At 40.1% G+C, this 27,704-nt stretch overlaps 5 protein-coding genes across 11 annotated transcripts; 4 read left to right on the top strand and 1 right to left on the bottom strand.

Moving 5' to 3' along the window:
* The first annotated feature begins 302 nt into the window (after positions 1 to 302).
* Positions 303 to 2,204, top strand: LOC115054648 (claudin-4-like). Its single transcript, XM_029519949.1, has 3 exons — positions 303 to 437; positions 677 to 943; positions 1,651 to 2,204. The coding sequence occupies exons 1-3, from the start codon at positions 303 to 305 to the stop codon at positions 2,155 to 2,157; spliced, it is 909 nt and encodes a 302-aa protein (XP_029375809.1). The 3' UTR covers positions 2,158 to 2,204.
* Positions 2,205 to 3,660: 1,456 nt separating this feature from the next.
* Positions 3,661 to 4,746, top strand: LOC115053830 (claudin-4-like). The gene has a single exon (XM_029518651.1). It carries the CDS (start codon positions 3,713 to 3,715, stop codon positions 4,343 to 4,345), a length of 633 nt encoding a protein of 210 aa, XP_029374511.1. The 5' UTR covers positions 3,661 to 3,712; the 3' UTR covers positions 4,346 to 4,746.
* A 1,172-nt stretch (positions 4,747 to 5,918) lies between these two features.
* On the top strand, positions 5,919 to 7,714 carry LOC115054758 (claudin-4-like). The gene has a single exon (XM_029520134.1). It carries the CDS (start codon positions 6,197 to 6,199, stop codon positions 7,136 to 7,138), a length of 942 nt encoding a protein of 313 aa, XP_029375994.1. The 5' UTR covers positions 5,919 to 6,196; the 3' UTR covers positions 7,139 to 7,714.
* On the bottom strand, positions 7,683 to 20,462 carry nf2b (NF2, moesin-ezrin-radixin like (MERLIN) tumor suppressor b). Of its 5 annotated transcripts, XR_003841625.1 has the most exons (18): positions 20,072 to 20,462; positions 19,719 to 19,835; positions 18,410 to 18,535; positions 17,919 to 18,041; positions 17,654 to 17,737; positions 17,016 to 17,084; positions 16,832 to 16,914; positions 16,628 to 16,703; positions 16,366 to 16,503; positions 16,008 to 16,082; positions 15,810 to 15,923; positions 15,590 to 15,712; positions 15,008 to 15,225; positions 13,759 to 13,861; positions 13,230 to 13,354; positions 12,979 to 13,147; positions 12,279 to 12,389; positions 8,021 to 8,737 (listed from the first exon to the last, which is right to left on the bottom strand). XR_003841625.1 is itself a non-coding variant. In XM_029520131.1 (17 exons), the coding sequence occupies exons 2-17, from the start codon at positions 19,806 to 19,808 to the stop codon at positions 12,342 to 12,344; spliced, it is 1,764 nt and encodes a 587-aa protein (XP_029375991.1). In that variant the 5' UTR covers positions 19,809 to 19,832; positions 20,072 to 20,462; the 3' UTR covers positions 7,683 to 12,341. The 5 variants fall into 5 exon arrangements, 4 of the variants coding, with proteins under 4 accessions (XP_029375991.1, XP_029375992.1, XP_029375993.1 ...); XM_029520131.1 differs by having other exon boundaries at positions 7,683 to 12,389; positions 19,719 to 19,832; XM_029520132.1 differs by having other exon boundaries at positions 7,683 to 12,389; positions 20,098 to 20,462.
* Positions 20,431 to 24,012, top strand: mettl27 (methyltransferase like 27). Of its 3 annotated transcripts, none has more exons than XM_029520137.1 (6): positions 20,431 to 20,586; positions 21,370 to 21,500; positions 21,616 to 21,744; positions 22,084 to 22,219; positions 22,507 to 22,599; positions 22,677 to 24,012. In XM_029520137.1, the coding sequence occupies exons 2-6, from the start codon at positions 21,378 to 21,380 to the stop codon at positions 22,883 to 22,885; spliced, it is 690 nt and encodes a 229-aa protein (XP_029375997.1). In that variant the 5' UTR covers positions 20,431 to 20,586; positions 21,370 to 21,377; the 3' UTR covers positions 22,886 to 24,012. The 3 variants fall into 3 exon arrangements, with proteins under 3 accessions (XP_029375997.1, XP_029375995.1, XP_029375996.1); XM_029520135.1 differs by having other exon boundaries at positions 22,504 to 22,599; XM_029520136.1 differs by lacking the exon at positions 20,431 to 20,586 and adding an exon at positions 20,667 to 20,888 and having other exon boundaries at positions 22,504 to 22,599.
* The last annotated feature ends 3,692 nt before the right edge of the window (positions 24,013 to 27,704 follow it).

Here is a 27,704-nt window from a genome sequence, read left to right as displayed (position 1 = left end):
TATGAAACTGAAGGCCATTTTTAGCACATAATGAACAATGTGTTATCATAAAGAACCACCACCCCTTTAAATTTGTTTAAAAGCCTGAAATACTTGATTTGGATTTAGCTCAGGGATATTTATGCTCTCTGTTGACTTGAAGACGAGCTGCACAGTTACACATTTCTGTTGAACTTCATCTTCTGCCAGCTTCACAGAAAAACAACTATCGACAGGAGAAACTTGGAGACCTGTGGAGAATATCAAATCTTTTTTGCTGTAGCTGTGGTTTTCCGTTTACTGCTGCCTAACTGTATTTCAAAATGCGGGGGCAGTGCAAGCAGGTCTGGGGCTTGGCGCTGTGTCTGACGGGTGTGTTAGGAGTGTGTTTGGCCTGCGGACTACCAATGTGGCGTGAGACATCTTTTGTGGGACCCAATATTGTGACTGCACAGTCGGTAAGTTTATATGCATCACACCACAGAGAAATTCATTCCACATGGAAGTGCCAAAACAGATAGTTGCGTTAACAGAATGTGTGTTAGTCACATTAATGCGGAAGTACATTGAAGTGAGCCGTTTCCCGAAAATGAGACATCAAAAAATAAAATGCCAAAGATTTTAAACAAAGTATCAGCAGGCATGAGTTGTAAAAAAAGACTTCCAAATTGACGGATGACGCTTGTTTTTGTCTTAGGTGTGGGACGGTCTGTGGTTACACTGCGTCCTCCAGGCGACGGGACAGATGCAGTGTAAGAGACACACGTCGTCCAACACCATGACCCCCGACATCCAGGCTGGACGAGCCCTCACGCTGCTCTCCATCTTTGTCGGCCTACTTGGCTTTCTGGTTAGCCTCCTTCGAGGAGGTGTGACCAACTGTAGGGGGACTTCATCTGACCCAAATGAGGCTGTGTCCAGATCTTCCTCCAGGAAAAAGGTACTGGAGCCGTTCTCATGCTGTGTGGACCAAATGCTTTCAGTGCTGTGAGGAAATGCAGCACAAACGTAGATTTGAGTCCTCAACAGCAGTCCAAAATTAACCTCCTTGGGGCCTACTGTCTAGTTTGTCTGGTAATGTACACAAATACAGTTATTACCAAGACCACCATGTTTATTAACTCCTACATTTTATGCCTTAACATGTGAACTAATGCGTAAGGCAGTAGGCACTTAAAGGCTCCTGTATATCTCACACAACTCTTTCAATTAAAATTTTAGCTAAATTGAGTTACATTCATTAAATGACTTTTACATTGCCACAGGAAGTCAAAGTCACTGGGTGGTGCGTTCGAGTTGTGGAACAAATACTGTCTCTACCTCAGATGGTGAATGGAAGTCGACAGGTTGATTTCATACCTCAGTGGTGAGATCAATAAGAGGTTCAAAATTAGTTTCTCAAATCATGATAAAAATTACAAGAAAAACAAACAACACAAAACGACGAGAGTCAGCCTTCTGAGCAAATGGCTGAAGTGGTTTCAAAACCTGTGTGTGTATGTGTGTGTCTGTGCATGTGTGTGCAGCATCTGTGTGTGTGATTTTCTGACCAGCTTCAAGTAACAGCAATTTCAACTGTATTCGACTGTTTTCAGTCATTTTCATACTATAAAATTAGCACTCGGAAATATTTTCATTGCAGCATCACATGCACATCCTTCATCCTTGCAGGCGTGCCTCCTGGGAGGAGTTCTCTGTGTTCTCTCAGGCATCCTGTGTCTGGTTGCAGCCAGCTGGTCAGCAGGAGCCACCATCTCAGTCTACAATGACCCCCTTGTGGCTGCCGCTCTAAAGAGGGAGGTGGGCTCGTCCATCTACGTCGGCTGGGCCTCCTCTCTGCTGCTCCTCCTTGGCGGTGCTCTGATGTGTCTCGTCTGCTGCAGGAAGGACAGACCCCAACCTGCCCTCTATCCCTTCATGTCAGACAGCTCAAGTGCTAAAGTCAGCAACAGCCCATCCCGCACAGAATCTCTGAGGTCTGATGTGATGACATCAAACAGCTGGGGGATGTTTGATCAAACGCCAAGTAGGATGGTAAAACACGTAGCCCAAGTGCATGACCATAAGCCCCTGAACAAAGCCCAGAGGGGATTTTTCATTGAGACGAATAATCCACTGCACAACGTCCCCAGCAGACTATCAACAATACCAAGTGAATTTTACCACGCTTGGCTCTGATCTGTGTGCTCACTGATCTTTTATGGTTAAATGTTAATCCGGTCCAATATCAGAACATCTCTTTGGAAAGATCAGTAAAGTTTAACTTTGATGACATTCACATTTTGATATTATATAACGATCTGTCAGTGTCTTTTGTAACTCTGCTGCTTAGATGTTATGAAAATGGGGAAAATAAATAGGTTTGTATTTAAAAATGAAAAAAAAAAAAAGTCAACTTTTTTCTTTTTAGAGGATTTTACTTTTTTGTTAATTGATGGTCTAAATGTTATGCTTGAACCTGTGTCCACACAGTGAAGGTCACATACCTCACTGTAACTCTCCCAACAATAAAATGAATTGAAGGCAGTGGAGAGTATAAATTTGTGACTTTTAATCTCAGACAAGAGCACATGCTCCTCCGTGGATGTATTTGCATAAAATAAATAAAAAACAGAAAAGTCCAAACTGGTTGTCAGTGCTTCTACCTTTATGTGTTATATGCCACAAATGCATATGTGTGGGTGAAATGTCCAGTTTTGGTGCCGCCAGTGTCAATACACAAAGGATAAATACAATGAAATAACGTAAATACAACGGGAAGAAATAATTGGCTGCACGGCTGTTGCGCTTGGGGCCTTTCTGTGTGTGGGTTTCCTCCCACAGTCCAAAAACATCACGTTTAGGTTCACTGGTGGCTCTAAATTGTCCTCTGAGTGTGAGTGGTTGTTGGTCTCTGTCTGTCTCTTTGTGTTGGCCCTGTGATGGACTGGTGACCTGTCCTCGCCCAATGTGAGCTGCGATTGGCTCCACCGGATAAGAAGTGAATGAATGACAATAAATAATAGGTTATTAAATTATCATCCAAAAAAAAAAATTGAATAGAGATTCCCTATTCAGCAAATATCTGCTGTGTCCTTCAGTAACACAGTTAATACTGACAAACTCAAAGATACACTGTTGTGTTTCTGTCCCAAATCTGACAGGACAGGAGGGATTTTCTCTGTGAGGATGTTTCTATCATTGTGTGTCACCAGTACTGACACATGATCACTCTGGAAGTCATGTGATTTGAATTGCAAATCTTTTGGTCTTTGACAAACAGAAAGAGAAGAGTACATTTAAATTCACTTTGACTGACTCTCATATATTTCATTTGCACTGTAACATTTTTTACTCGGGCTTTAAAGAAATTATTGATTTCTTATTTAGACAGAAAGTTAAATGAATAATAAAGCATGTGGACTCACACAAAGAGTGTGGATTATTTGGTAAATCCCACTTTAAGTAATTGCGTTTTCTCCCACTATAATTCTTGTTTTAATAACTTCTCAGCTCTGCTGTCTGTTCTTTTTCCCACCACAGTTGTGAAGCAACTGGTCAGGTGGGATGTCTTCTCAAACAGTTTCAACTGAGAGCCACTGCTCCTCCTACAAAACATCTAAGGAAGTGGCTTTTAAATGTTCCCCTCTGAGCTGGCAATAAGACTGCTTCCTTTCTTTGCTTTTTCTCACATATAAATTACTCCAGCTTTCAGCAGCAGTCTCACCTCTAACCAGCTCATCAAAGCTTCAGCATGGTGTCCACTGGAAAGCAAATTCTGGGCATGGTCCTGGCCGTCATCGGCTTTCTGGGGACCATCCTCATCTGCGCTCTACCCATGTGGAAAGTTACCGCTTTCATCGGCGCCAACATCATCACTGCTCAGGTGATCTGGGAGGGCTTGTGGATGAATTGTGTGATGCAGAGTACAGGCCAGATGCAGTGCAAGGTGTACGATTCTCTCCTGGCCTTACCTCAGGACCTACAGGCTGCCAGAGCACTCGTGGTAATCGCCATCATTGTTGGGGCCTTTGGGATCCTTCTGTCCGTGGTTGGGGGCAAATGCACCAACTGTGTAGAGGACCAAAGGGAAAAGTGCAAGGTAGCCATCGCTGCTGGAATCATGTTCCTCATCGCGGGACTCATGGTGCTCATTCCCGTCTGCTGGATTGCCAACACCATCATCCGAGATTTCTACAACCCCGTCCTCATCAACGCTCAGAGGAGGGAGTTGGGGGCCGCACTCTACATGGGCTGGGGCACAGCAGCGCTCCTGTTCCTGGGTGGGAGCCTCCTCTGCAGCTCCTGCCCCCCCAGAGATGAGAACAGCTATGATGTGAAGTACTCCAAGACTCGATCGGTGGACAGCAGCAAAGCCTACGTTTAGATCATCAGCAGGAAAGAGACGAGGCAAAGAACTGAGTGAATCATTCGTCTTCTGTTGATTCATTTGGATCAACATCTGTAATCTTCTGCATTACATGATTTAAAGCTTTAAAGTAGCCACACGGTGTAAATTTGCTGTTTTTTTGTATGTAAACATACAATGGTTTCACCGACTTTACATTTTTGTGTGAAGATAGTTTATGTTGTTTATCAGTCCAAGATACTCACAGGATGCATTTTCTATGATGTGAGTTACATTCAAAGCTTGAGTGTTAAAAAACAACTGGATATGAAACACATTGTATATTAATGTGATGTCTGCCTTTGCTGTAACCATTAAGTGTCTGAGCCTAATAATTTTTTATCCATCAAACTAGCTGAACATAATAAATAAAGTGACTGATTCTCCCTGTTTTCCATTATTGTGTGTGCATGAGGCGATCTCTACATGTACGACAATGTTTCTCTTGACTTAGTTTTTCCACCTTATTTCTGATTTTCCTTTTTCTTTTTAGCAGAGAGGAATAGTTTGGATGTTGACAAATGGTAAACACGCGGTTTTGCAACATCACCTAGACGTATCCTTAGAAACAAGTTGTTTGTGTTTGTGTAGATCTTGTATTTCTTCTGCTCAGCTCTTGAGAATGAAATAGTTTTTCTTCTTGCATAACCAAATGAAATGGGTTATGGGTTTGAGATAAAAAAAAAAAAAAAAGAACAACGATAAAATACAACATATTTGGCATTTATTACAATTTTCAAAAAGTAAATTAATAGTTTATAACATGCTATAATGGAAGTAAAGGTACAGTTAGAAGTGTATTGGAGAATTACAAACTCACTATAACTATAACTATAACTATAAACTCTTCATAACAGAAACTGCAGCCGTTGACTGTATATGTGTATACACAGAACTGCCTAGAATTCATTTGGGTAATTAATAATTGCTACCGTGTGTCCTCTAAACAGCCAGGAAAAAAGAATTTAGTTTGTCACAATGTGAAAGGCAAAAAATAAAGACAGAAATGTCTTTAGTGAGATTAAAGATGATTTTGAGCCTGATTAAAAGTGAGCGTGTGTCTGTACCTAAATATTTTCGGCATAAATCATTCAACATTTGGACGAAGGCACATTTTAGGTTAAAGTTAATTCTGGTTTCTAGTCCTCATAGACAATTGTGGCATGAGTGTATTTGTGTGTGTGTGTGTGTGTGTGTGTGCGGGGGGTGTTGCATATTTGAAACGGGTTTTTCTGCACCGTAAACTCTGCTAGGATGAAACTGGTTTACTCTCAGGACACTGTGCTCCACATTGTTCTCCTTTTGTAACACAATTACATCATTCATTCGCATTCCAATGAGAGAGACTATTATAGACAAATGCTTCATCAATTGCTTCCAATATAATCTCATAGGACAAAGATGATGAGGGCAGAAATAGAAATGATGTCACGGTTTCGCCGTTTCATCTCTCTATTTTGTTTACCTCCTCCCCTTTCTCCTCACCACTGACTAGGTGTGGTGCATCAACACCTGACCAATACGACATAAGCAGAGAACAAAGAGAGAGAAAAGACAGACAGGGGAGGGACTGAGGCTTAACTGAGACACACCTGGAGTCAGGTAACTAGTCAGAAAGGGCTCTGTCTTCCTGAGACACGGTTGAGATATGCACAAAAATGGATGTGTATGAAAACTGCAGTATCGCAGACTGACTGAAAGGATTGAAGAGAAGATAGAAGAGTTTCTGGAGAGACCAGGAGTGAAAACAAAAGGGAGAACAAACACGTGACAGCACTTCTGTTGGGAAGTCTCAGATAGCTTGAGAGGTCTTCCTCGCTCCATCACAGCATGGCCTCCATGGGGATGCAGATGCTGGCCAGCGCCCTGTGCCTGCTGGGCTGGGCAGGGGTCATCATCAGCTGCCTGCTGCCAATGTGGAAGGTCACAGCCTTCGTGGGCAGCACCATCGTCACCTCCCAGACCATCTGGGAGGGCATCTGGATGAACTGTGTGGTCCAGAGCACGGGGCAGATCCAGTGTAAGCCGTACGAGTCCCTCCTCGCTCTCACCGCTGACCTGCAGGCTGCCAGGGCTCTCACCGTCCTCGCCATCGCTACAGGGGCCATCGGCCTCATTTTGGCCTTCGTTGGCGGGAAGTGCACCATCTTCTTGTATGAAGAAGGAGACAGGGCTAAGGGAAAGGTAGCTGTAGCAGCAGGGGTGGTTTTGATCATCACAGGGGTGCTGTGTTTGATTCCCACGTCTTGGACGGCCGGAGCCGTGGTGAAGAGGTTCTACAGCGCCTCCATAGATGCTCAGCGGAGGGAGATCGGGGCCTGCCTCTACATTGGCTGGGGGGCGTCCATCCTGCTCATTCTGGGAGGAGGTTTGTTCATCAGCTCTGCATGTCCCCTGAAAGCCCACAACGCTGACAAAAGCCCCTCCGTCCGCTACCTGGTGGTTCGCTCCTCCAACGAGTCCAGCCAAGCAGGTTCTCAGCGCAAACCCCAGCCTGTGAGAGCTGTGTTCTCCAGGACTCAGAGCCAAGAGGCGCCAGCCATCAAGCCTCAGGTCTACACGAGGCCTCCCTGGGACAACGGGCCTGATTCAGAACAGTCATGGGCACCATCAACAAAGTCTCAGCTGAAGAGACCAGCGTCAACCAAATCTCAGCAGAGTGAAGCTCCGTCTACAAAGTCTCAGCTGAAAAAAGCTGACATGGAGGAGGAATTATCAGTCAGGAGTGAAAATGAGGATGCCTCCTCAAATCCAACGAGAACATACCTATAATAATGGACATACACACACACACGCGCACTTATGTTTACACATAATAGCAAATACAGAAATTAATTGTTCAAGAAGTTCTTGAGAAGTAGTTGTTGTATTAAATGTCTTATCTTATTTTATGACTGCATGTTGATGTTACGATACCCAGGTGGAAATGAAGTATATTACATTTGTTGTAATTTTGAAATGTGAATGTCTGGAATCATGAACTTCGACATGCTGAGTGTGAAATATTAATTCAGCTAGTAGCTTATTTTTCTGATTCTTTAAATGCCCTGAAAGAGGCTGGAGATTCAGTTTCTGTTGGCATTACGGGAATGTGAACTCAGTGTGTGTTATGACACATATTTAAGACAGCTCTCGTCATTAGTTTTAATTGCTGGCTCTCCAGTTTTTATTTGATGAGCTGTATTTCCATGAAGAACAAAAACACTTTGAGTTGCTTCTTATAGTCAACAGTAGGTTCTGTAAAGATTCATGTGTTGATCTGAAATTTGATCTTTTGTTTTATTTTTATTTGAACAAATATTTTTGGACAAATACATTCACCTTTTAATAAAAAAAATTGAATTGTAAGTCACAGTCTTTCTTCAATTTAATGTATTAAACAAGCAGAAATGTCAGACCTAAGCTGAATAGCTGCTTTCAAAATCCCTAGCACACTATCAGTCCTCCTCTCGACTATTTAAATTGACAGGACAAACTGGTTAGACAGAGAGTCTGTTTACAGTGGATGTGTCCCTTGTTGGAAGAGGAGCAAAGAATGTGTTTGCAGAGGATTTAAGATGAATTTCAGAGAATCGAGTTGTTGAACGTGTGTTTTTATTTATTTATTTATTTTTAATCAGATGCGATGTCACAAATGTCACAAAAATACAAAAGTTTTACTCCAAGAAAGACTTTGTGTTATGGATAGACACAGGCCTTTTTTTTTTTTTTTTTACTAAATTCTGAGAGTGTATACAAAATGTTTAAAGAAAGAACGTTTCAAAAAGCAGGCTAATGAATGTTTTGATTGTCGTAGGTAACAGTAGGTAATATCACTGGATTGATGGGGCTTCAAAAAAATTCAGTTAATGTTAATTATACTTTTGTTCCCTTTCAGCTATTTCAGAGGATGTTAAAGCAATCTGACCACACATTGTCGTGGCTGTGTTGTTTCAGTGATGCTGTTCTTCCTCATCTGCATACTTTTGCACATTTTCCCTGAAATTTTTGCTGTGAAGATTTACTTACTAAAACTTACTGTAAGTCATAACTTATAACTTATGTAGCTACTTACTCCCATGAAAAAACAAACAAACATTACACAGTCTTGATATATATATGTATGTATGAGAGCGAGATAAATAAATGCCTCTTTGTTGTGAACAAAGAGGACTTGGTGTTTAGAATCGGTTTCACCTCTGCTCCTGTGTGGACAAAGAAAACTTAGTAAACTCCCCCTGAAGGTCCTGAGCTGCCTGCTGGTTCAGGTTGGCACTGCTGCTCCAGACAAGATTATCTGAGGTCTTGACACAGTCTTGTATATATGGCCATCTACAACATGGTCCCACTTCCATCAATCCCCGAAAAGTGCCCCAAACCAGAGGCTTTCATCTGCAAAACACAAACACAGAGAGGTGAGAGTCTAATGGAGCAGCAGAGGCCTGAGTCGGTGGTACACATGCGCCTAAAGTGAGTGAGTTTGGGATTCAAAGGGACAGATCTGAGACCTGCACCAGCCCTGAACAGAAAAAAGAAAACATCAGCTGATGATTATGGTGGATAGACACGAGACATGATTTAAGTCAGTTAAGATACAAAGCAGGAAATGCTGTCACAAAAAAATGAATTCTAAAAATACCTTTCTTACCTCAAAACGAGGAAAGGATGTGTTGAGTAGGATTTAGAGTAAACAATGCCTGTTCCCTGTTACTCAGCATTCAATCATCAAAACAAACTTTTTTTTGGCAGGATTTGTGTGTTTCGCTTTGTAATACTGATCTCTGCCACACGAGGGTGAAATGTACAGCCTGCCGGCCTAATTCTACTCTGTGATCTTTCATTTCTGCGTGCATTGCCACAAGACGTGTATAATATGTTTCAGCAAGCTATGTAATGTAACTGTCCTTTCTCTTGGCAATAAAAAAATTCATCAAAGGCAGACAGAATATAAGTAAGAGAACGTAAAATATGTTGGGAAAAGAGTGTTGAGCTGTGGCAGGAGAATGGATTATAAAGTCCTTATAGGTCTTTCGTTTAGGAGACTGTGCTTCCAGTCTAAGTACATATTGATTCCGTTAACTATTCTTTTCAGTTTTTTGTTTATTTCTATTTTAAACCCTCCACATGGGAGGAGAGTGCCTTCAAGGTGTTTGAGATAAAAGGTTGGAACTAAACCAAACCAGTTGTGTCCCTTCAGGCGACCAGCAATCTAAATACAGCATCTCCATGAAATTCATGAAATGAGCTGATGTCCCAGAATACCAGCTGGCCAGGAAATTCAGTTAATTCAACTTGTGACTTGCGTGCTCTTCTTGACTGCTTTGCTATTTGTCTCACTGTATCACAGGCAGGATGTCGGTACCTGTAAGTTGTGCTTATTCTCTCTAAATATCTAAAATGCACATCGTGACTACGTGGTTTACTGACAGAATATTTACTTTAGTGCCATGAAATGAAACATCACAACCAGCTCAGGATCAGTCCCTCAGTTCCCCTCTCTGCTCTGCCTCGGGCCTTTGGGCCTTTTTTTTCCCCTCACCAGTAGAACTGTCTCTTATCTCACAGCTCTCCTGGAAAGCCTTACTCAGGCTCCACATTTTCTCCCTGACAGTAAACCGGCTCTCCCATACCGCACTCAACTGTGAAATCCTGTTGGTGAATGAGGACTCTGTCTCCTTGACCCATTCATGCTTTCCCTGCAAGTAGTTTTCCCCTTAAATGTGCAAAGTTAATGCTGACTGTAGTGATGACTGGCTGCACTGGAGCTTCACTAAATATGAGTACAACTACAATGTAGTGGAAGTTTAAATTAAATGCACATGTTTTACCTGAACTGTAAATTTTCAGACTTATGTGGTGAGGGAGCAGGTCTTTTCAAAAGACCTTTGAACAATCCAGGCCATTCAACAACAGACTGTACTACTGTTATAAGTGTTATAAATGCAAATGGCTGCAGTGCTCAAGAGTACGAGACATTTGGCACAATTCATCCTTATCCAAATCTGTCTTACTGTTTTCCAAAATGGCACCCACCACCAACCAGACGAAGGTCCAGTTAACAGTAAGTACTCATTTTGGTGTGTATGCAAATGAAGATGAGAAATTTCTAAAAAAAAAGAAAGAAAGAAAGATCCGTATTCAGCAGATGGATGTTCACTCTGTCGCTGACTTGAATCCATTCAAGATAGAAACATTTTATCATGATGTCACCGTTGTATTGAAATATCATAACTTCATGTTACAATTCATTCACAAAACGTTCTTGTGCTTATTAATTTGAACCATTTTTATCACTTCAGAGTAAACCTGTAATCCTCCAACGCACAACAGCTTTAACAATAGAATTGAATTTGGCAGGAAAATTAAAACAAATATTAATTTACAGAAAAAATACCCACATTGAAAGACCTCGACGAAATGTGTGTGCTGATGTTATTTCAGGATTTATAGCACAAATAAATAAGGTTAAAAATGCAAACTAAAGCAATTATGCAATGAGTTGATGAAAAACTTGGACATCTAGCACAACAGTATTTGACAGTCAATGAAGACAATAATGAGCCAATTCTCTATTGCTCTAATGGTAGGATCCAAATAAACAAACAATCAGAATCTCTGGCTGTGGATTTGTCATCCTGCCTCTCCCTTTTTAAAACGCAATGAGTAGTGTAGTAGAGTAATAGCTTACTGCCATGTCCAAATGCATCTAGTGCTATTTAATATTAACTATTAGACTTATCCAAGTTAAGTGAAAACAGCCTGTTGAAAAAAGGTAAACATGAACATATAGCAGTCTGTATATCTCAGGGGAAAAACAGTGATTGTCTCCAACACTAGCCCTGAGAAAGGAAAAAAGAAAAAGAAAGGAAAGTCTGCTATTCTGTAATCAGCCCAACCCTCTTGAAACCTCCAATGCTAAGACACATGAGCACAGTGAGATCATTCGCAGTAACTTAAATCATAATCGTAAAAAATAAAGTTCAAGGCACATCAACAGTCTAGAGTACAAAATATAAAACTTGAAATGTGACAGCTCAAGATTGTAATTGTACACTACATTAATGTTAACTACCATGAGGTACTAGAAACTACCAAAGGAAAATGTGTTGTTATCAGTAAAGGCAGTTCATTAATTCAGTAATAGAAACAGAAGAAAATACAATTCAAAAACCAAAAACAAAAACCGCAACTCTGAGTCTTGATTTTTCTGGAGTGACACCTCTAGACAATGTCCCTGCACACTCAGTCAATCTGGAGTTTTAATTGCAATGACTGTATTTTTTTTTTAAATCACTTTTGTGAGCAAGACCACAATTGTAATTTTGACTCTAAATATCATTGACAAAGAGATATTTAGTGCATATTTAGTACTCGTCGCTACATTCAACAACAGGTTCTACAATCGGAGATCGGTCACTTAGATTTGAGAAAAGCGCTGCTGGTTTTAGCTGTTTTACTCACAAAAATTTCAGGATACTTTTTGAAATTCCCTTGGCCTGAAAAGGATAATTTGCCTAATTACATCTTATGCAGAAACATTGCCTAAAGCTGACGTTAAAAAAGAATCAAACAAAAACTCTTTATCTCATTATGGCATTAATGAATAACTTGTCATTAGGGCTTGACTTTCGATCTGCACATCCCGTAACAAAGCATCCACTAAAAGCATTAGAAAACATCAATAAAGCGTCATTCACACATCCATCCTCAGCACCATCTCTTGAATCAGTGTTAGATATATGGCACACATTAATGTGTTCATTAAATACTGAGGGTGCTATCATGTGTCAGGTGGAAAAATCTAGTGAGGCAGCGAACTAGTCGCTGCTTGCTGCTGAGGATAGATCAAAAGTTTGCTGAAGGCACACAGTCACAATTTATGTGTCTGTTAATTTCAGTCAGGTTAAAAAAAAAAAAAAAAAAAGAACCACACGTGTTGAGAAAATACTGCATGACGACAGTGGCGGCCCTCTTTCCTCATCTTGCTGCTCTGGGATCACACTTCTTCAAAGAAGGCCATCTGAGACATGTATGCCGAGTTCCGCTACAACACAGGACAAGCCAACAGTTGGAAAACTCACAGAGAAGAAATAAATATGCAGTTACATATTAACACACTTTCATATATCTTTCATAAAAACTTGCTTCACATGTCACATCTTTGATCTTTACGTTTTCTTTACATCCATGCCTACTGCACAGTCACTGATAACTTAGTTACTGTAGGCATCCTGTATTTACGTGCACTCAGAAATCCCAGCATTTTAAATGTAATGAAAAAAAAAAAAAGGAATGTGATTTTATGTTAAGGTAAAAAAAAAGGTTTTAAATGGACATTAAACTATAGGGGAGTATATTTGTGCTCATAGTTTCAAAAACACTCTTATTTCAATTTAAGAATAGTAAGAATATTTTGCCAATACAGTTACCATTAGAGTTATATATATATATATATATATATATATATATACGACAAATTATATAAACTAGAAACTATAATTATTGTTAAACTGCACAATGTAGAAGAGCATTATTGGCCATGACTTGAGTTCACGGCTTTAGCCACACAATTCAACAGCCTGATAGGTAATTAAATTTAAATAACAATAGCAACAAGACGTGAATGTACATACATTGCTGTGAGGTATGTAAACCGGCTCCTGAACGTATCCCCTGGCCTCACTGTGTAGGCCATAGAGGCCGGCCTGTTGCTGCTGCTCCTCCAGCTTCAGAGACTCAATCTCAGACTTGAGCTCCTTCAGCTGATCCTGCAGGTGTTTACTCTTCTCCATGTACTCCAGCCTGTGTTAATAGAAATCATGACCAAACGGTGCAGGGCTGTCATTCAAAAGTGTTGCTGCCAGGGATATAAGCCCCAACTCACCTCTCTCTCTCGATCTCCATTGACAGCCTTTTCATGTCGGAGTCCTTGAAGTCAAGACGAGTGGATGCTGATTCATAGTCACTTGCTTCAGGAGGAGCAGGTGGAGTAGAGTAAGCCGCTATGAGCTGGAAGGCAGTGAAGTACATACAAGCGTGAATGTAACGGATATATACTATATACCATACTATGTACTGTTGACCTCAACAGCAATAGCAACTTCAAGGGCTGTATGTTTTTCTTCTTTTGCAAAAAGAGAGAAAGTTACTGCACAACCAGTAAACAGCTCGGGGCCAAGAAAGATATTTTCTTGTAACATTAGACATTCTGGGAAAAATATGAAATGCAATAAATGACCACAACAGCAATAACCCTCCGAACATCACAGTTTGGTGAGTCAGACTGCAGAAGTAACTAATCATAAGATTCACTGTAACTAATTCCCGAACAAAGAAGACGCTTCAGTCATTCACAAAAAGAAATAACAAAGGCGTCACAAGAAGGACATCAGCTGTGCCATTCGTCACCGTACAGGGTATGTTGTTTTGGTGATCTCTAGCAGCTTCTGTTTGGCTCGCCGCTCAGCATCTTTCGCCTCTGTCAGGTCCTGTTTCAGGTGATCTGCCTCCTTCAACCTGCAACCACAGGTTTGGTTAAGTCAAGGCGTCTGGAAGACAGCGACAATGTTATTAATGAACAACAAAACTTGGGTTTTGACCTACACCCTGCAGGACAATTGTAACATGGAGCTGATACAGAGAAGAGCTTCCAATAAACAGTCCATTCATCAAGTTACGACCTAATTGCAGCAAGTGAAAGTGAAATAGTGATAGTGCCAAATAAACCCTGGTTTTACTGAGGCACAGGACTTGAAGCTATTTGGAACAAAATACACAGTATGTCTGTCTCTGTAGCCAGACATTTAGTGCGCCATGCCACAAGCAGATACTGATACTACTGGCTGAACAATAAGCACAGAAAAAAACAAAAATAAAAAAACTATTGGATGTTGATTATTTATCTAACCTGTCCTGTTTGTAACAGATATTAATATCCCTCTTAATGTCTTGATTTTGAGTCTTATAATTACAGATGGTACAGTTATTACAATTATATTAATTTGTTATACACATATTGTTACACATAAACAAACTTAAATAAGGTGATGTTTACATGAATCTAAACAACATAGTTACTGCAAAGATATTTATTCTTCCAGCAGGTCAGCCATCAGGTTTCTGAGCTGCCACTGGCTGAAGTGGTGAGATACAGTTATTGCCTCTGTCTCATAGTCTCACAGTTAACTTTTTTTTTTTTGTTTTTGCTGTGTGTGCCTGAGCTGGAGCTGCACAATGCTGTGAGAAGCCAGGCAAACTTATCCAAGCTGAGCTCACAGTGCGAGTGTGTCTGCATCTGACAAGTCATAAAATTTTCAGTACGGAGAAGAATCTATTTAGACTACTAAAAGCTACTTTGTGTGTTTCAGTTGAACTTTAGATGGAATAATTTCCAATACAAAAATGCCTTGCCCTTCTACTATTTCTCTTTTGAAACCTGGTTATCTCTGTGCTTCTAGTTAAATCTAGCAGGGGATATCAGGCTTCTCTAATTCCCGACAACCGATTACAAAAAACAGGCTCCTCATTTACAAGACATTTAAGAAATTAAACCCTACAGTGATCAGCTCTATTTTTTCCTTTGCCTCATGACATAACTGGATGTTGTAATTTAATTGTGAAGAAGTCAAGAGAAAAATTAGATAAAGAATTAATGTCCCATACCTCCTCTCAGACTGCTCCACTAGTTTCACAGCCAGCTGCTCTGCTTCCCTCATCTTCTGCTCCATCAGCCTTTTCTCCTCCTTGGTCTTCATGGCTGTGACCTCTAACCTCTGTCTCTCCTGCTCAGCTTCTGCAGCTTTGTGGGCCAGTAGCTTTGCCTCCTCCTCAGCAATCTGGGCCTTCTCTGCCAGAAGGTCTGCTGTCTCCTCAGATCGTAGCTAGGGAAAATGTATTGCTTCGTATTAAAAGCCCTTTTTTTATTTTGTTTTTTGTTTGGGAGGGGGGGGGGGGCGAGGACAAGACAAATGCTGGAAGAGTTTATGGGCTAGCATTATGAAATCTGGCTCTATAACACAGGCATGAGAATTTTAGCACTGCAATAATTTTCTTTTGCCAGTTTCTATTAGTACCACATCATATGTAAAAGATTATTGCTATTCTTTTTTTCAGACAACGCAACACTTTGTGAAGCCATATTTTCTTTCACCATTTTTGTCATGCTATTACCAACAGAAATCTTACTGCCAAGGCATGTTGATACAAAAGTCAAACAGTTAAGGATCTCTTGAAAGAATCTCTCACCAGTGCCTCATTGGCCAGTCGTGCCTCGTCCTGCAGCTGGAAAAGCCTTCGCTCCATTTCTTCTTTTGCTCGTTCTGCTTCCTCCCTCATTTGTTTTTCCCTTGCCAGGATTTGACGCTCCATCTAGACAAAAGACCAAGAAACCCAATTACAGCAAGGTGTTATTGCTCAGATGTGTAATCATGGAAAACATCCACATTTATGCAGAGAAAGCACTGACCTTCTTGCGGGCTTTTTCCTCTTTAGCTTGAGCCTTCATCTGCTGCACTTCAATGGAGTCCACCTTCCTCCTCCTCATGAACAGATCATGGTTACCAATGCACAACTGCAGGATCTAGACACAAACCAAATATATTACTTCCTTTAACTTGAACTTTGTTGCTATTGAAAATTTTGATGAATGATCAGGTAAACCTACCAGCTTGTTGACACGCAGCTGAGACGAGTAGAACTTGAAAACATCTTTTTTCTTGTCCAGGGGTTTAATTGTAAACTGCAACATAGAAAGGACATTTTAGTTGTTCTTTGCTTTCAGAATTTTTTTTTATTCCTTTACAAGAATACAGCCAACTATCCACAGTAATAATCCCATACTAATAGTTTGCAATATCCACAAGCAGCAAATGTCTTAAATATCTATTCAAACGCCTTTGTAAAATGAAATTTCAAAAATACGTAATTGTATAAGATGGAGAAAATATGGACTTAATTTTTCTACTTCTTCCACACTGACAGGATAAAAACATACAATGAAAACTCTAAAAATTTGTATTTACCTCCTTTTCACTGTAAGAAATATTTCGGATGTCGCTCCAAGGAAAGGACTTGTTGGGGTTGAGTTTGCTGTTGGGGCTATAAATATGAAGACCCTGGGCGTCCACTCCGAGTAAGAGATCTGTGTCCCTTTTATTTTGCTATGTATATATAATGTGTAAAACAAATGTCAGCCAACATGGAAGTAATCTTCACAGTTGCATTTTTCATGATAACATAAAAAATTTACTTAAAGGATATAAAGACACAGTAAGTCACACTAACAGTGATGGCAAAGTAGCTGACACCATACATCTCAAGGTCCTGAGCAATCTTTAGGTATTCCATCTCAGCCTCATCCCTGCATAGATGGTTTAGTGAATAAAGAAGAGGAGTATCACCACAAAAGACATTTAACACATTTCAACAACAGAAACTAGGACGATACCTTCTGTAAAGGTATTAATTTCTCTGATGGGTCAGTCCTACCTGGCGATACCTCTGTGCTCTGCGTACCAAGCTGTAATCTTCTCCTCCCACATGTCAGCTGTCATTTGGTACTGCATAAGAACCTGGATCACCGGAAAGATGATATGTATATAAATATGTGCTTGACAACGTGCTTGAACTTGCTTGAGTGAATTTTCCGATGTGTATAGGATTGTATACTTACTCTTTTTGGCAAAAGCTCATCTTGTGCCAAGAAGCCTGGCTTGTGAAAGTTTGGGTCATAGTCTCCATACTGTCAGTGAGATTGAGTAATAGACAGAAGAAAATAGGTTTTAATGTTGCACACAGGCAAACAGCGCAAAACAAAATATATATAGTTTCTATAGTTGAAGGTTTTGAAACTAATATACTTAAATTGGAACTGTATAATCAAGGCAAAATATTGCAACCCTTCAAAGATTAGGGAAATGTAAATTATGTAAATTATCATCTAAATGTGGTGTGTGTGAAGATCTCATATATATACATATATATATTAAATGATATGATATGATATATGGGGGGGACTATCTGATGACGTGGAACACAGCATGAACTGACTGTTGCGTGTGAAAGATGCCTTTGAATAAGCCTGAGCTTCGGTGGCCCCACCTCATACCTTACAATACCTGAAGAACCTACTACTAATGTCTTGTTACATGGTTCAGGGGCCAGAACATGACAGGCTTATTGCTGTATTTGTTGCTCTCATGAGTGCATAAGTTGGTTTCAGTGGACTAAATGTTTTGAGATGTAGCACAAGCATCCTGCAGGAGCAGTAAATGACCACTGACCTTATATTGCCTTTCACAGTTCTCTTACCTTTGCTTGGACAGCATATGATGCCAGTAGAACAGATGCTTCAGGGGAGCAGAATATCTCTTCATCTAATATCTGCTTTTTTACCTGAACAGTTTTGAAGACATGTATAAACATGCATTGACCCATATAAAAAGTGTTTCATTCAGTTATCTTTAGCATGGACCTAAATTCCATGTTTTCCAATTTGAAGATAATCTTAACAGCAAAATACCCAAACAAGATCAGACAAAAGGTTAATTTACAAGAATGTTATTGAATAAATTACCTGTAAGAAGAAGAGGTGCTGAGTGATTTCTTGGACAAGTTCTTCTTCTACCTTTTCTGGAAAGAATTTAGCCAGGAAATGAAATGTTATGGGAGAGTCCTTGGGAACCTCCTGGTCCAAGACCTTGATGAACAAATAAACACCGAAAAAAAGAAGGACAAATGTGCACAATAATGTTAAGACTAGACTCTCACTTAAGCCAGCATGTCATGTTCAGATTAGTGCCATTATAGCATTATAAGGAGCAAATAGTTGGTCTACTGATTATTTCTTTTGTCCGACAGTTTATCAGACAAAACAAGCAATCTCATAATGCAAACTTTGACTGGGAATTTTGATGGGCATTTTCTGCTATGCTCTGATAGCGTTTAATTAAAAAATAATCCAGGGATTAACTGATAATGAAAAATTGTTGCTAGATGCAGTGTGTGAAATATCTTTCAAGTCACGCATTGGGTTTAAATCCTCATTTGATTCACTCAACTACTCACCCGTTTCTCTGGTTTCAGCCAGGCGTAAGTGTCCTTTACTGTGTACCTGAGTCCAAAGAACCAGGTCTCCCTCAAGCCAACTGTGCGGCACACCAGGTCAAACAAGTCTTTACCTTTCCACTTCACCTGAATAACGGTGAGAGACAGAGAGAGTCGAGATGCTTAAAGTGTTGTTTTGCAGCTGCTGTTCTTTATTCACTTTCACTAACAGTTAAAGTAACCCAGGCATAAACTATTAACTCCTTATTTCTTTGCATTGAACAAAATGTCCTTTTTAACTTCTTTGTAAAATCTTCATGTGATGAACTTATTGAATGGGTTTCACTGCTGTGTGTTAGTGTGAGAAGTAAACATCTCCTTCCCTAGCATCATGAAACATTGATATGGTGTCATAAAACAGAGCATTAATGCGCAGTGCAGAGGCAGTATTTTACACAGAATGGGGCCATATTTAATAGCTGTGCCTGTTTTCAGGCAGTTTCAGCCAGAATAACTATCTGGGAATGTGACATTTCCAGTTTCCAGGGAAAAATCCAGACTTGTGCTGATCTAAGAAAGTTGTACAACATCTTGCAGTAAGCATGTTCAATCCATTCTCAAAATTACGGGTAATGTATGAGGGGTGTAACTGTACAACTGGCACATTTAGAGTTTGCAAAGTATGCACACCATGGCATGTGCAACAAAACATACACACACATGTAGATAGACGGTACTTTGCACAAGTGTGAGGCCTTTTAGGTGAGTAAATTAATTTTCATCATACAATGTCATATGGGAGGGAACTGATGTGCGCCCCTGACTGACTGCACCACTACTATCAGTGCAAACACGCAGCGAGTGTCCATCAACTATCTTCACTGACAAGAAGAACAAGGAATTCTGCACCAGATGGTCTGCCCCCCTCACAGGCCTGAAGTCAGCATCATTGAGTCCATCTGGGATTAAATGAAGACACAGAGAGAGCCGAAATCCAAACAGAACTGAGGCATGTTCATCAAAATACTTGGACCTACATACCTGCCAAGTACCTTGAAAACTGCTCAAAGTGCACCAAGCAGAACAGCTGCTGTTATTTAATAAGCCAAAACTAAATTTTGGAAAATGTAACCTCACCTTTAGCCTAAAACTTCGGCACAAGATTGTTTATACATTTTGTGTGCAAGACATAATAAATGTGAGCCAATAAATATAAATTAACACACCTTGCTATACACCCACTCTGTTGGGAACAATCATCCATTATGATCTTTCAAGAGATAGACGAAGTTTAATTTCAGGTTGATAATTTTATTCAATAAATTCATACCTCACAGCTAAACTCCATCTCAGCATCCATGGTGATAACTTTGACTTTGAAAGTCTTGGGCTGTTTCTTCTTTAACCCCAGGATGGACATCTTTGAGGCTGTTGCTGTCAAATACTGCTGTGGAAAGAGACCAGAACTGCTTTTAGGACAAAACACGGCATTTTGAAATGATAAGCTAAAAACTCAATATCAGCATTTTAATTTTATTTATATCTTTGAACTTTGGAGAAGGACAGTCTTTGCAGTTGAGTGCTATTGGACCTTGGAGGTTACCAATTAAATGTGTGCAGAGGAAATAGCTCTTATCTCTTTATTGAACACCACATGCATTTAAAATGAAAATGATTCATTACCAGGGAGAAAAATAAGACGCCTTTACCGTCCAAGAAGACTCGAGAAAGGCTGGGGTTTTTGTTGAGCCCGATGCTAAGCTAACTACTACTACCTAAAAGGCGTTAGCTTCCCAGCTATGCCACGAAAACGGACCAAAACAAGTCGCAGATAGAGCCAAACTTTTCCTCCATGATGAGATCCGCCGAGCGATCGAGTCCTTTGTAGAAGTAAAAACTGTTTCGCTAAGGTTGCCGACAGCTAGCTTTGTTGTTTTGTTGTGTTTTTAGTTGTCTTTCTTTTTTTTTTTTAGCTGGTTAGCTTGCTGTTAAAAAGTCAGCCCGACTTTCCAGCAGACTTTTTGTTTTGACTCCCACTCTACAGGTGGAGACACGAACAGCAGCTCGGGATACGGACACCGCGCATGCGCGGCAGGCTGGGGAAACCGGAAGTGCCGAGGTTAAAACAGGTTGGCTTGTCGGTGGCGTGAAAGCTGCAGCGGGGAAGTTTGACTGCTTCTTATGAACACAAAAACGAGGTACCAAAAAAACAAAAAAACAAAAACACGACTGCGGTTCCGATAGTTGATTAAAAACAAGAAGAAGGAGGAAGAAAAAGTAAAAATGTTCCTTCAGCATTCGTCACCCTGACAGTCTGTACTGAGGGATTAATGCGCCTTCGCCTTTTAGCACACATGGCAGGGCTTTAATATTTGTCCATAATGTTTGGGAAGCCTCTCTGAAACAGCATTTTGCAGGGACTCACAGAGAAAGCAACAGCCGTGGTGGCTGTAGGTAGCTAAGTCATATGCATGAACTTTATTAGGACATCTTAAAGCAGGTAGGTTGCAGAAAGTATCATTTCACAGCTCGGTCAACACAAGCTAAATCACTTGGAGAATAACTATAAATCTGACCAGGTTGTATTTAACAGGTACCTGTGCACCAATCTGTTAAAGTTCCTCCACTCCTGCTGCTGAGTTATGTTCATGATCATGAACATAACATCTATATGAGCTGCTGGAAACAGTATTTTGTCTACAGGGATAAATAAAGTGTGCATCTGCCCACTTGCTTACTTTTTTTGTCTATCCGGCGTCATTTTGTCTCAGGTTGTACACATTCCATATCTCTTTGTATCCATTTATCTCTTCTTTTATGGGAGTCTTCAAACATGTATAAGGCGACCTGCTTGATAGAGCATGAAGGTTCACTGCTAATGATAGAAGAACACAGAGCTGGAATAAATGGTCTGATATCTGTTATTTTTATTGTAATTGCCGTATGACTTAATTGTCTCTTGTTTTTTCTTTCTAAAATAGACTTGTAAATGATGTCGGCTTCTGCCAAGACATTTGAAAATGTGAAAACACTCATCTTATCAGCACATAAGAACACCACATCGAGAGACAAGGTCAACTTCTACAACAGTTGGGCGGACAATTATGATCAAGTGAGATAACTGAAAAAACATATAACTGCAAAAGTATTATTTCATTTCAGTACACAATATGTGCAGATACATTTTTCACATAATCGTAACCCTAATTAAGGTTTTCTTGGAATAGGATGTGGCTCTTCTGGACTACCGTGCACCAAGTCTTGCAGCAAACATCATCTCCTGCCATTTCACTGGTGACCGTGAAGCAGCTGTTGTGTTGGATGTGGCCTGTGGCACAGGACTGGTGGCCAAACAGGTGAACTCACAAGCAGAAAGTCTGGCAAGACTGGCCAAAATGAGTAGTTGCATACTTATCAGTATTTACCTAGACATGCATAATGAAACATTTGACTAGTATTGAATATTTGGGGGGAAAAAAAAAGATCTCAATGTTGACATTTATCATGTTTAATAGATACACACAGTCAATATCTAGACTCTCATGACTGTGTATATTTTATCTGTTTGGATTAAAGCTAATATTTAGAGCTGTCCTTTTCATGGTCTGATGATTTAGAACAGGAGAAAAGCTCTCGCTTTTTTTTTTTTTTTTTATCTCCATGTTAACTTTGACCAATTTGACTCTGTTGTGCAGCTGAAGCAGTTTGGATTTGGACATTTTGTCGGTATTGATGGAAGTGAGGCTATGCTGAAGTTGGCCAGAGACAGCAGGTTGTACCAGGACCTGAAGCAGTCCTTGCTGGGAGAGGGCACACTCCCCGTTCAGTGTGGTAATTTAATGGTTTATTATTTCTCACAGATCATTGATCATCATGATTCACTGGGTAATAACCAGTTGGTATTATTCGTTTTGTGTCTTTGTTATTGTTTCCTGTCGGCGGCTGTTTCAGATTTATTACATGTTTATACCACAATTGCATTTTAATAGTCATTGAAAGAAATTGCCTCCGCTTCCCTGCACGGATAAGCGTTATAGATAATGCCTGCAACATTAGAGCTGTGCTATATTTAAAATTGAAACTCTTATTCTTCCTCTTCTCTCTTTCTCATCAAGCAGATTCCTTTGATGTGGTTGTGATTGTTGGAGCTCTGAGCGATGGGCAGGTCCCAGTTGCTGTGATTAGAGAGCTGTGTAAATCCACTAAACCAGGTAAGATTTTATGAGATGCAGTTCTGCAGTTGAAATGATTCACTTTAGGTCGCTGCACTGTTACTTATTTCCACTAGGTGGCTACGTTTGCATGACAACCAGAAGCAACCATGACAATCTGGAGTACAAAAGCGCCTTAGAGCTTGAGCTGAAGCAGATGGAGGAAGAGGGGCTATGGAGTTGTGTACAGGCCACTGATGTGGAAGACTGGGAGAGGGCCGTGTCAGAGCAGGAAGATGGCTACATTTCTGGTTCTGTGTACCTCTATAAGAAACTACAACTCTAGCACAGTGCCCTACAGTGTAAATGTGACCTCACAGCAGCCAAGAAGACAAAAAAATTACTCAGCAAGTTAAAAGTTTAGTAGTTTTGTTAATGAGTTATTCTGATGACTCCGTTTGTAGATTGTCAGTTTTCTAAGACACCAAAACTGAATGAAAAATACTTTTACAGATAATTGTATATAAATTTATTACTGATTTATGTTAATATTCATGTTAACAACTTGCTTATTACGTAGAAAAGATTGTTGAAGGAACACTGGTATCCAAAAAAATGTCCTTGGTGACTGACATTTTGAAAAGAGAAAACTGTGTAATTAATGAACTCATATTTTATGTCTGTTTACTGTGTTGCTGGTGAATTAACATAGCTGCAAAAGTCAAATGAATAAGTTATGTAATAAGTATGAGCAAGAATCATGAACCCAGAAACTCAACATAAACATTCAGAGGATGTGGTAATTAAATCGTTTGTTGCTTAGTTTGTATTTAACACTGTACATTTTTACTTGACTGTGAAATTTATTTAAAAACTGAAGATATTTTTTGTTCATAACTGATGATCCTTTAACTGATAAAGCAGAGAGATTCACACCAAGAGAGACATCAATGTGCGGTCCAAGTCACTCAGCACTCCATCAAATTGTAGCTGAGGTATTTGTCACCACCAGTGGGCAAATGTACCAGACTTCATGGTGGTTCTGTCCACAAGATGTTGAAATATTTTAGTCTGGACCAAAATGGTGGACAGACTGAGTTCTATTATGAATGATCTCAACTAATAACTCAAACCTCCAATGAGACACTTGCTCTCCATCCTACTCCCCTAACCTATGAAATCCACCATACGTACTCTTTGGTAACAGCAGATTGAAGTAAAATTGTCTGTGTTCTTTTCTGTAAACATGTAACTTGTGATGTGTAACAATCGAGCATGAAATGTGATACAGGACATGAGATCAAAATCAAGTCTGGTAAGCAGAGAAGACAGGATTAACCATGACAGTCCTGATTTAAGGAAAGAAAAAAACAGAGATTCTTCCACGTCAGTGGATGATTTAAGATTATGTCCACGTCACCAGGGACTTTAAACCTTCAACTCAAGGTCTTTGTCCTTTTATTCATTATTTACTGTTCACATTTCAGTTTTTTCTCTGTAGAGATCAAAGTGAGGAAGAAGGCAAAGTGTCTGACATTCTTGTGTAAAGTCGCTTTTTTACTACAAGTTGCAACCCACAATTAGTGTCACATGATAACACTGATGGTTGAATTAGAACATTTTACAACTGTGAAAAATGGCTTTATTACTTTATTTTTAACTCTTAGATGTAATTTGAGAATGAGCAAGGTAAATATTGAATACTATTCTTTTACTCGAGTAGGGTTTGACTGAACTTCACCTCCTGTTATTTTCTCTGCTGGCATGATGCCCAGCACAAGGTCTTAATGTCCTCCTCTTAATGTACTCCTTTAGACTCCTTTAGGTTTTGAGTGCTGAGGTTTCTCTGTTTGTGGTCGCCTGCCATGTTAGCTTATTGTTGACGTTGCTCCTGATTTTATTCCTGCCTACTCCTTACAGTTGACACATTTGGAATTTGAGCACTGCTATTTGCTTGAATGTTTCTTGAGTTTTTATGGGCTGTGTACGCCAGGTCCGATGAGAGTCATCTAGGTTCATAACTCTTGTATCCTTGAGAGTATTTTATGGTCTTAGATGATATGCTCAATATTTTTGGTGAGTAAAACTAACTCACACGGCAAAGCACCTTTTTATTTTTGATTTAAGGGATACATTTGGCTTCAGATTTAAAAATATACTGAAAGCTGTCTAGGTGAATCCTAAAGCCCCCACAGACATCCTTTGACATGTCCAGGTTTTGTTGTCCTGCCTGGTCTGCCTCTCTCTCAGTCTCAAATTTCTGGACTATATAAGGAAAGCTTGACAACAAATATACTCAAGCAGTGGGCATCATCTCCCATAAGCCGATTGATGTACTTGATGTGGCTAGTGACAAAGCAGGAAAAATGCAGCTTCAGCAGCACAAAACAAAACACATTAGGTTTGTACAGTGTTGATAAAAGAGATGGAATCAATGGAAGAGAGATAAAGAAATAATTTTCTACTGGGCCAGTTTGTCTGATGATGACATATTTGCTGTCGTTTTCCTTATAAATTGCATAATGTACTTTTTATTCTGTCAGTTTGGATCCAACTGATGTTTGAGACCTTTTCTTAATTCGTAATTGTCTAAGCTTCATCACTTGGATCTCAGTGACCCGTACCAACCCGAATCTGTGTTATACAGATGAAAATGGATGGTTTCAATCGTGACAAAGTTTGATGTTAGCCAAATAAACTGTTGTTCCAATCAAGACCTCAACCAATGCAATGGGGGACCACATGCTACCTGTGCAAAGAGGCTGTGTAAATATATCCGGAAACCTAATGTGCATTTTTTATTACTACTACTCACTCTAAATATCATCAGCAAATGAAATCACCATAAAATGTGTTAATTTATCCCCCCTAGCAAATCAGCTAAGAATTACCAACCAACAGTGAACTTAAACTTCAGTAAACTAAACTGCAAATTTGTAAACCAGGTAAAATATTGTGGTGGGGATTGAATTCATGTTGCATGAAAACCTAATGTGTTGTGCAACCATTTTGACATAGCTGTTATTTCAGCATCACTGCTACACTGTCACCTGTTCCTTCTCGGTGCCTACATCTCTATGACAAACAGACATGGTCATGACAATCTGGAATACAAAGCTGCCCTGGAGAGCGAGCTGTGGCAGATGGGGGAAGAGGGGTTTTCGAGTTGTATAGCTGTCACTGTGGAGGAAAAGTGGGCAAGAGCAGTGTCTGAGGTAGAGAACAGCCATATATCTTGTTCTGTTTTCACTCCACAACAAAGTTTAGCACCACAGGGATGTGACATTATGCACTAGAACAAAATACATGATGAGATTATAAAAATAGAAATTAGATTCACTCTACAATTGAAACATCAAGTTAAAGGATTTATTTATTTATTTATTTCGACAGCGAGCTTAAAATGGCCAAAAACATAAACAAAGCAGCAGTTTTGAAACCCCATGAAGCAGTAACTGGTAAATGGGACTTTCTAACTTGATTAACTTTTGGCCATTTTTTCAACTAATTTCACAGTATTGTGTAGTCATAGTGACATTCAGGACAGAGTCACACCAGCCAGGACTAGAACCACTCAGAGGCTATGTCCCTCAAACGTAATCATTATCAGCTATCAGCTGATGCATTGGACATGTGCACACCATTGTTGCCCTTGCAAGCCTCTGCTTGTCTTGAACATACTTTGCCCTTTCCCTTCCCGGCAACACACCACTCCTGCTGTGTCAACCAGTGGCTATGCTACTGGCCTATGCACTGTGCATACGGACAGACTGCCAAGACACACCACCTCCCACCTTGGTTGTGCTTAGCCTCAGCCCCTCAGTGAATGGATGCACAGTGCATGGTGTATGGCCAAGGCCAAGTAGCCTCTTTTGCTGGACTCCGCAATTGGCAGAATCCACAGTGGCAGTGGAAGCACACCGAGCATTGGTGGAGGCCAAACATGGCAAAGGAAGAAAGCTTCCTGCAGCTGCAGCAATGGTGTGTACAAAGTGCATATTGGGCCAAGATTTTTCTAGTGCACACTCTTTAGTGTAGCCAGAGTACAAACCAGAGCACATAAAGTTTTAATATGAAATATTTATTTTAATTGTTTTATCTTTATTGTTTTAACATAATTTTTGGTTGCATTTATTAGCAATTTCTGCTGCAAAACGATTTTCAGGAAAATAAATACATCAAATTAAATTAACTGACAGCACAGAATTATGGAACAAGACTATATTTTTTGCAGAGTACTGTATGCCAAGAATGGCCAAGGCGACGGATTGTTACAGGCTCATCGACCCCAAACACCTCTTCACAACTGCCTGCCATCCACACATGTAATACTTTATTCACCCCCCCCAAAAAAGTTCTTTGACAGCATAATCCAGTTATTAATTACACTGCCACCACAATATAACTGGAACAATGAAATAAGGCAAGCAATGTAAACAGTACAGAAGCTGCGTGTAAATAAAATAAATGCACAGCATAGAATGGACCAGAACGAGCAGAATCGGTGCCCTGAAATAAAAAGAAAGATTTTCCTGTTCCAGTTTTGCTTTAAGGTCTTTCAACTGCATAAACTGACCCATTGGCAATGATGGATCCACTCGGATGAGGATATGATTACACATACAAAAGGATTTTCTAAGCGCTAAAGAAGAGCGAGGGAGATAAGTGGACAGAGTAGAGGGTTTTCCTCAGAGGGACTCATCATAGTGTGATGTCCAGTAGCCAAGGGAATATCAGATTTGGGAGAATGAGTATCATTCAGGGAGTTCATTTGCTTGGAGAAGGGCTTACTACCTCTTTAACTCTGGAAACCATGCAACTCTTTCTTTCATCTGTTATAGCTGTGAGCTGTCCCATGGCATTTGGCACACAGATTAGGGAAATGGGGGAGAGGGCGCAGGAGTACGTTTAGAGACTGCGAATTGCATTCTACAAGAGAAGATGGGCCACAAAGACATAAGGAGTGAAAACATGTCTTATATTGAGACAAAATGAGATAGGCCTCTAACAGTATTTTGCTGTGAAGGCATTTAACACAGTGAAATAATTGGATACTGAAGGCCTTGTCTCAGCAAAAGCAAGAATGCAAACTCCATTCTTTCCACAAGTGTAAGGCATGTGGAGAATTTAAAGTCGGATGACAGTGGTTGTCATCCACTACAATC

This window comes from Echeneis naucrates, chromosome 14 (assembly GCF_900963305.1).
Source record: "Echeneis naucrates chromosome 14, fEcheNa1.1, whole genome shotgun sequence".
Taxonomy (NCBI): Eukaryota; Metazoa; Chordata; class Actinopteri; order Carangiformes; family Echeneidae; genus Echeneis; species Echeneis naucrates.
This window is presented reverse-complemented; position numbering and strand designations above follow the sequence as displayed.